We start from the raw sequence: 8,061 nt of genomic DNA on the forward strand, positions 1-8,061 counted from the left end.
AACAGTCCTTAGTGATTCAAAGAGCTTACAGATCACATGGCTAGATCAGTTCCACGCAGCACTTAAAGTATATTTGACTCATTTTACTTTACATCTTTTAGCTTTCACCAGCACATCAACATCAGAAGTCCCATCCTGAGTGGCGGCCAACTTCAGGATGTGATTCAAGTTCTTGTGTGAGCCTTGAGCGCAGCTTTGTTTTATTTAGACTCATTACAGAGGAAACTTGCTCACAAAGATACGTTTATTTTCACTCTACATTCTAAAGTATGAAAATAAAGTTTACAAAACCATCTCGCGGGCCGGATTTAACCCGCTTGCGGGCCGGATCCGAACCGCGGGCCGCATGTTTGACACCCCTGGTGTAGACGATCCGCTGCGGTTCAAACCGAGCTTCAGAACGGGGAAGAAAGGTGATGTAAGCGACTTTGAACGTGGCGTGGTTGGTCTGAGTGATTCAGAAACTGCTGATCTTCTGGGATCGACACACACAACCATCTCTAGGGTTTACAGAGAACGGTTTGAAGTGAAGACGTCCAGCGAGCGGCAGTTCTGTGGGTGAAAATGCCTCGTTGATGCCAGAGGTCAGAGCAGAATGGCCAGACTGGTTCGAGCTGGTAGAACGGCAACAGCAACTCACCTGGTTACAGCCACGGTATGCAGATGGGCTACAGCAGCAGAAGACCACACCGGCGCCACTCCCGTCAGCTAAGAACAGGAAACTGGACAATAGAGGATCGGAAAAATGTTGACTCGTCTGACGAGTCCTGATTTCTGCAGCGACATCCTGATGAAAGCATGAATGCATCCTGTGGAACGAGAGATTCCCATCATGGATGTGACCGTGGGTTTAGTCAGTTTGCTCTGGAGCATTCAGGCGTGACAGAAACTGTTGCTGCGTGTTGGTCAGAAGGGTCAAAGGTTGATCCCCCCCCCCCCCCCCCCCACACACACACACACACAGATGGAGACACTTGTAGCCAGGTTGGAGTCAGGGGTTAGCCTGCTAACTCTAACCCAGGATGATGGGTTAGGGTCGGGCTAAGCCCAGTAATCCAGCCCACTTCCAACAGGATCACTGGAGCAGCTTCTGGTCCTTTTGGCAGAGTCAGCAGGAGCTGCTTTCTGCTAGAAAATATCTCCATGAACTTTGTCAGTGGAAGGTTTCTAAAGGGTAAATGTCTGCTGACCTCAGAAACCACAGAGGAGCAACACCAGCAGATGACACGGACCCAAACTGACGAACCTTCCTTCTGGACCTCTAGCATCCATGGATCCTGAGCCTCTCCACTCTTCCTCTAGACTCTTGATCTCCACATGACCTGCCGATTTTACTTTCATCTGAAAAGAGGACTTTGGACCACAGGGTTGGTTCACCTGAGCCCGAAGAAGATGTTCCTGATGTCGTCTCTGGTTCAGGAGAAGGTCGACCCAAACTGGTGTGCAGGGTTTTGTCTGAGTGGAGAAGCTGTGAGTCCAGACTCTGTCCACTCCTGATGCAGCTCCCTCAGGCACCTGGGTTTAGCTCAGTGATCATCTGTTCAGCACCTTTTCCAACATCTCCATTCTCCTTTCTATGAACATGGAAGCAGCTCTGGGAGCAAGCAGCCTCTAAAGGACCGTTTGGGGTGTCTCCTCCTCGTGGACGGGTGTCCATGACGTCTCCTGGACACCTGTCCAGTCAGCAGCTTCTGTGTGTTTCCTTTGGCAAATGATTTATTTAGCACATCAGGCCACTGTGTGTGTGTGTGTTTGTGTGTGTGTGTGTGTGTGTGTGTGTGTGTGTGTGTGTGTGTGTGTGCGTGCGCGTGTGTGTGTGTGTGTGTGTGTGTGTGTGTGTGCGTATGGTTATGGGTGTGGTGCGTGTGTGTATGGTTATGTGTGTGTGTGTGTGTGTATGGTTATGTGTGTGTGTGTGTGTGTGTGTGTGTTTATGTGTGTGTGTGTGTGTGTGTATGGTTATGTGTGTGTGTGTGTGTGTGTGTGTGTGTGTATGGTTATGTGTGTGTGTGTGTGTATGGTTATGTGTGTGTGTGTGTGTGTATGGTTATGTGTGTGTGTGTGTGTATGGTTATGTGTGTGTGTGTGTGTGTATGGTTATGTGTGTGTGTGTGTGTATGGTTATGTGTGTGTGTGTGTGTGTATGGTTATGTGTGTGTGTGTGTGTATGGTTATGTGTGTGTGTGTGTGTGTGTGTGTGTATGGTTATGTGTGTGTCTGTGTGTGTTTGTGTGTGTATGGTTATGTGTGTGTCTGTGTGTGTTTGTGTGTGTATGGTTATGTGTGTGTGTGTGTGTGTGTGTGTGTGTATGGTTATGTGTGTGTCTGTGTGTGTTTGTGTGTGTATGGTTATGTGTGTGTGTGTCTGTGTATGTTCATTCGCCGTGCTTCCTGTCCATCAGCCCCTCCCCGTGAGCTGTCCAGCAGGAAGAGCTGCGACTCCTCGGGTCTTGGTGTCATTGCTCACGTCAAAGTACACAAAGCTGCAATCTCCGACAGGTGGGGTCAGCGTAAACCAGCCGCCCGGTCTGAAATTACAGTCCAGCGGTACGAAGACGAAGCCTTGAGAGTAAAAACACAGTAAAACCAACTCTTTTATTAACAAAAGGACTTTTCTCTGAGACGTCGGTTTGCTGTCGCAGCACTCAGACCATCTCTCCGAGACAAACTTTAAATTACAAACTGTAAACAAAACACCAAGAGCTTTTCTTAACCTCAAACTAAACATAAATCTTTCTTAAAATAAAACCGTTCACGTGAACAAAATCATGCAAATCCATTCCAAATTACAACAAAACCAAACCAGAAAACATCTCCTGGCTGCATCTCAGACCTAAAGGAGAAAGAAAAAATTAAGTATTAATCACGAATGTCTAATTCTGGATTTCAGACCTTTTATCTAAATCATTTCTACTCGCTATTAGTTGTGTTAGTCCCGGAACAAGCTCGTAGTTTATTCTGTTCTCTCCAAGGTCAGAGCTGCAGACCACAGGTCCGTACAGAACAGAACCATCGTGTTTCACCCCAGATTTCCACCGGCCATGAAAGCGGTCTCGTAACGTAATAGCGGCGTTCTATTCGTGAGCTCATTTCCAACCGGGATCAATTCTGACCCCAAATGGGACTGAAAGTGTTCCACACAGCTGATCCCTACATTGGCTGTCTGTTAAATTCAGAATAGATTTTAAGATCCTTCTTCTCACATATAAAGCTCTTAATAATCAAGCTCCATCATAGCAGGCAGAGCTGGCTCCAGCCAGAGGACCGATCCATCTTCCGCCTCTCCACGCCGCTCGGACCCATTCCACCTGACCATAGGCCCCTCCCCTCTCCCCACATAATCAAATTAATTAACATTCCTAGGATCCCACGCTCATGAATCTACCTGCAGCGGTCAGCAGGAGCAGCCAGCAGGCAGGGAGCTTGACCGTCGCTGTCATCTGACATCAGATGTGCTCACAAATAAAAATGTTTCAGGGGAAAAGCTTTTTTCTGTCACTAACTGAATACAGGTGTGTGTTTGAACAGGATACTGACTCAAATAAAGTCATTTTACTTTTATTCTGAAATGTTTATTTTACTTCTGCAGCAGCGTTCACTTCAGAACCAACCTTCTTGAATCCTTCTCAATAAGAGTCTGAAAATTAAGCAGAAACATAAAAATAAGCTTCTCACGAGGTTAATGTGTGTGTTTAGGACTCTTATTGTATATATATATAGCCATGCCCTGATGGGCTGGGGGGGTGTGTGGCTAAATAAGTTTGGGAACCGCTGGTCTAGCACACTGCTGCTAACCACTTAAACATTCTCCCTCTCCTGATAATAACGTTTTACTCTCTTTGACGTTGGATGTGCTACTACTAGTTTACCCGTTTAATTATAGATTCACTAGGATAAATACAATAAAGTTTATCTCTCACCTAATAGAATTACTAAGAAATCACAATGGTGTGTGTGTGTGTGTGTGTGTGTGTGTGTGTGTGTGTGTGTGTGTGTGTGTGTGTGTGTGTGTGTGTGTGTGTGTGTGTGTGTGTGTGTGTGTGTGTGTGTGTGTGTGTCTGCTCTGTCTTCTCCATCCCCAGTGAGTCGTGGAGGATGGCTGCTCATACTGAGCCAGGATCCTCTGGAGGTTTCTTCCTGTTAAAAGGGAGTTTTCCTCTCCACTGTCGCTTTATGCTTGCTTAGTATGAGGATTGCTGTAAAGACTCTGACACTAGTCAGTGACTCGATGCAACCTGCTGGATTCCTTATATAGGAAACTTTTTACTGATTGGCTTAATGACCTGACCTGTATTGGAATGTTTACGTGAAGGTCCTTGAGACGACTTGTCGTGATTTGGCGCTTTGTAAATAAACTTGAATTGAATTGAATCCCATGACATCATGAAATCACGGAGGAACTGCAACGCCACACGTGATTTCAGACGTTCAAACACAGTAACAACCAAGAAGACAGCTGCATGGAAGAAATGTCTGTGGGTTATTTTGTGTTCTGTTTACATCGCTTACAGAAATGATGTACTGCACGTGACCTTTATTTTGAAAGTTTCCAGATGATCTACGCTGCTTTTCAATTCAATTCAATAATACTTTATTAATCCCAGAGGGAAATTAGAGACTGTGTTTGACTTCCTGTCTGCCTCAATCTAAACAGCCGAGTTTGACGTGTTTTGGAGGTGTAGCGCGTCAAAAACAGACTCGAAACGTAATGATAGCATGCCCTCACTTCTGGGGCGTGTCCAACATGTCACATTGCTGCCGGCGGAAAGGAACTCATCCACTATAATGGCGGATAATTACCGCGTAGTACGTTTCGCCACGCTTTGATGTCCATCAGAAAGGAGGTTCTGCAGCATCGGGTCCAGAACCAGCAGACTGACAGACAGCTTTTTCCATCAGGCCATCAGACTGCTGAACACTTCACAGACACCTCACCCTCACTACTGAAACTCCAACATTGCACGCTCCATACTGTACATTAATGCCACAGCTCTGCACATACCAACCTCTGTATATTTTATATCTCTTATCTTATTGTTTACTTTATTCATTTGTATACTTAGATTAGCCATTTTTATATTTTACTTGTTTTTACATTACTGTATTTTTGCACAACTCTGTTGCTGTGAAGCTCGCACACAAGAATTTCACTCGCATGTACTGTACCAGTGTACCTGCACATGTGACGTGACAATTAAAGTGGTTTGATTTGATTTAGTGGAAAGAAGGGGTCAGCTCTTTAACTGGTGAGTTGAGTCTTTTAGGGTGTTGAGATTGAACCAAGTCCTGGTGAGTCAGCCATGCTGAAGTTCTACTGGTAACATAATTCAACCAGAAGACATCATGTGATCGTTTCAGGAACAACACAACTAGAACTGGAGACATCGGAGGAAAGTCACTGAGCTCACGCAACAGTCAGGTCAGCAGTCGGGTGTCAGTGAGCCACGTGTCAACAGTTTGTACTTACGGGGTCCAGACACGCGTTCAGCATGGACTTTTAGCATCGTCTTTGGAAGAAGACTTGAACTGCTCACGAGTCTGAAACATATAATCAGACTTATTAATTATAATAATTTTTACCCACTAAATGTTAAACTCACATCTAACACTCATAGTGGTAAACTGCACACACACACACACACACACACACATATATGTACATACATATATACAGTGTCAGGCTATTAACAGCTATGCATTACGGGGCTCCCAGGGGCAGATAAGAGTTGGTCTCTCTCCGAGAATAATTATGAATTTAACAACGATTACTGCCTGATGACATTTTCCCACATCTGCAAAGCTCACTGGAAGGACACAAACCGAGGACAATATTTTCCTGATATAGGGTTTATTACTCAAGTAAGGGTAAAAAAGTATCCGATTAGAAGGCTACTTGAGTACTGAGTATCATCTGGTCTAATATTTTTAAATGATGACATCAAACAGACAAAAAATAAGAAGTTATGAGCAAATATTGGTATTTTAAAGACTAAAGGGGAAATATGTAAACAAATAAACAACATAATTACAAAATAACACATTTTAGGCTAAATTTAGACACAAACTGGAGACAATATTTTCCTGATATACAGGGTTTATGTAGTTGTCTGAAAATGTAACGCATTTAAAAAATACCGCGATAATACCGAAAACCGTGGTAATTTCGGTCACAATAACCGTGAGGTTACATTTTCACACAACCCTACTTTAAACAGGTGAGATGGCACATCAGTGGTGGACGTGTTACTGACCATGTAGCAGCCGGTGTGAAAACCACACAAGTACCACAGCATCAGCATGCTGCTGATGACGTTGATGTCTGGAGAAATCTCGGCATCTTTCCCACTAAAGGCCCAGGAAGGCAGCGGCGGAGGAGAGAAGGAGGGCAGAAGGTTCTGAAGATTTAAAAACACATCCAGCATCAGAATGAGTTTCAGTAGCACCACTAGCCATGAGTCAGTCTGCCCCACCATCCATCTGGGTCAGAACCAGGTCTCCCTTAGAAAAGCAGCAGTTCTGTTATTCTGAATCAAAACAAACTTTAGAGTCAAAAGCTGCATGAAAATATTGTCTGAATTATTTCATGAGAATCAAACTTAATCCTGAGTTCAGAGGTCAAAGTTTGACTTTGGTGCTCATGTAAGAAATGTTGAACTTGCCCAAGAAAATAAAGGGATGTTACTGAAAAGTTACATATGACAAAAAATACGTTTCCAATCACAAAGTTTACTTTAGAAACATGTTTGTTGTAAAATAAAAGGTCAGATTTACCTCCAAACCCATCCGAGGAGGAGGAAAAGGTGGGAAGAGCAGGTTGCTGCTTGGTTCAGCTTCCATCCCAGCTTGGTTCTGATTCCAGGTTTCATCTCTCACCGGCTGAGAAAATCACAAGTTTGATGTTGTAGCGTCATGAATGGCCTCTAATTTGTGGCAAAGGTCACATGTTCCCAGCTGGGTCGACTGTAACTTTGCCCCACAGATTAACAAGCGAGGAGCCATGATGTCTGCTGGAAATCATCTTCATCTGCGGCTGTTCCGTCCCAAGCTGAAGGACACTTCAAGATTCCAATTATAATTTAATAATTGCAATAAACTCTTTAACTTTATTACTGTTTATTATAAACATCAACAATCATCATCATGGTTCATTATAAATGCATTCAATTAATGGATTCTTTGATTAATAATAATTGTTTATAATCGAGGGATGCGGTTCAGTAAACCAGAAGGTCATCTCGCACGTAACCAGCCTCATTCAGAAGGGATATCCGGGGTAAAGGGCAGCATCATCACGTCTTTTACTCATGACCACGCTTTCTGAGGCTGAGAGTGGGCGTGTTCTAAAGGTTTTGTTAAAACCGAATTCCAGCAGCAAAAGTTCAGTTCTTGAACCAACCACCATCCTGAGGAGTAAGGGTCGGCCGCCCTGAAGCCTCCACCTGCTGTTCTGTCACGCCGACAGAATAGCTTCGAATAAACGCACCTGTAACCAGCTGACGCAAAACTCCTGAGTTATTGATTTTGAGAGTTAAGACGAGAAACTCCTTCAGAGTTACGCCAGACGCTCGACACTGTGTACCTGCGACATCTTTGGACCAGAGAGTCGGTTTTACGCGAGTCTTCGCTACCGGACCGGGTACCCTGAGGCTGACAACATCCTCCCTCGACCTCCGGATCCGCACAAGGGTCGTCTGAATGGGTGAGGTACCACACAGGTGGTGTCTGATGCTGTTCTCTCTAAGTACTGACCGAGTTAGCTGCAACAAGCATTCACCCAGAACGAGTTCCTCTCTCTGAAAGAAACCTTCTGAGAATCCGTTCACGCATCCAAGCTCTCATTTCACTTTAACTTTCCATCCAGACACGGGTAAAGCTTCTGATACCAAGTTTAATATCAAAGCTGGTAAATTGTTATTTTTAATTGTACAATGTTTACTTTACTATCAAATATTTGTGCAGAAAAACCTGAAAAATTCTTTCTTTGGGTCATTTATTTTGTTAAATCTTAGCAAAAATAAATCACAAAAGCGGAAGAAGAGCTCCTGCTGCAGACAGGAGACC

At 44.2% G+C, this 8,061-nt stretch overlaps 1 protein-coding gene across 3 annotated transcripts in view; it reads right to left on the minus strand.

Moving 5' to 3' along the window:
- Positions 1 to 2,576: 2,576 nt before the first annotated feature.
- The window catches only part of LOC107392643 (survival motor neuron protein), a 17,300-nt gene continuing 11,815 nt past the window's right edge, over positions 2,577 to 8,061 (minus strand). For 2 of the 3 annotated variants that reach the window (XM_054751973.1, XM_054751971.1), the window contains exons 7-10: positions 6,772 to 6,876; positions 6,252 to 6,395; positions 5,468 to 5,538; positions 2,577 to 2,833 (exon numbers count right to left, since the gene is read on the minus strand). In XM_054751973.1, coding sequence (XP_054607948.1) covers positions 5,485 to 5,538; positions 6,252 to 6,395; positions 6,772 to 6,876 — 303 coding nt within the window. In that variant the 3' untranslated portion in view covers positions 2,577 to 2,833; positions 5,468 to 5,484. Of the gene's footprint in view, positions 2,834 to 3,613; positions 3,638 to 5,467; positions 5,539 to 6,251; positions 6,396 to 6,771; positions 6,877 to 8,061 lie in introns of those variants that run through there. The other variant, XM_054751972.2, reaches the window with a different exon arrangement.

The sequence above is a fragment of the Nothobranchius furzeri genome, chromosome 8, assembly GCF_043380555.1.
Source record: "Nothobranchius furzeri strain GRZ-AD chromosome 8, NfurGRZ-RIMD1, whole genome shotgun sequence".
NCBI classification, from domain to species: domain Eukaryota; kingdom Metazoa; phylum Chordata; class Actinopteri; order Cyprinodontiformes; family Nothobranchiidae; genus Nothobranchius; species Nothobranchius furzeri.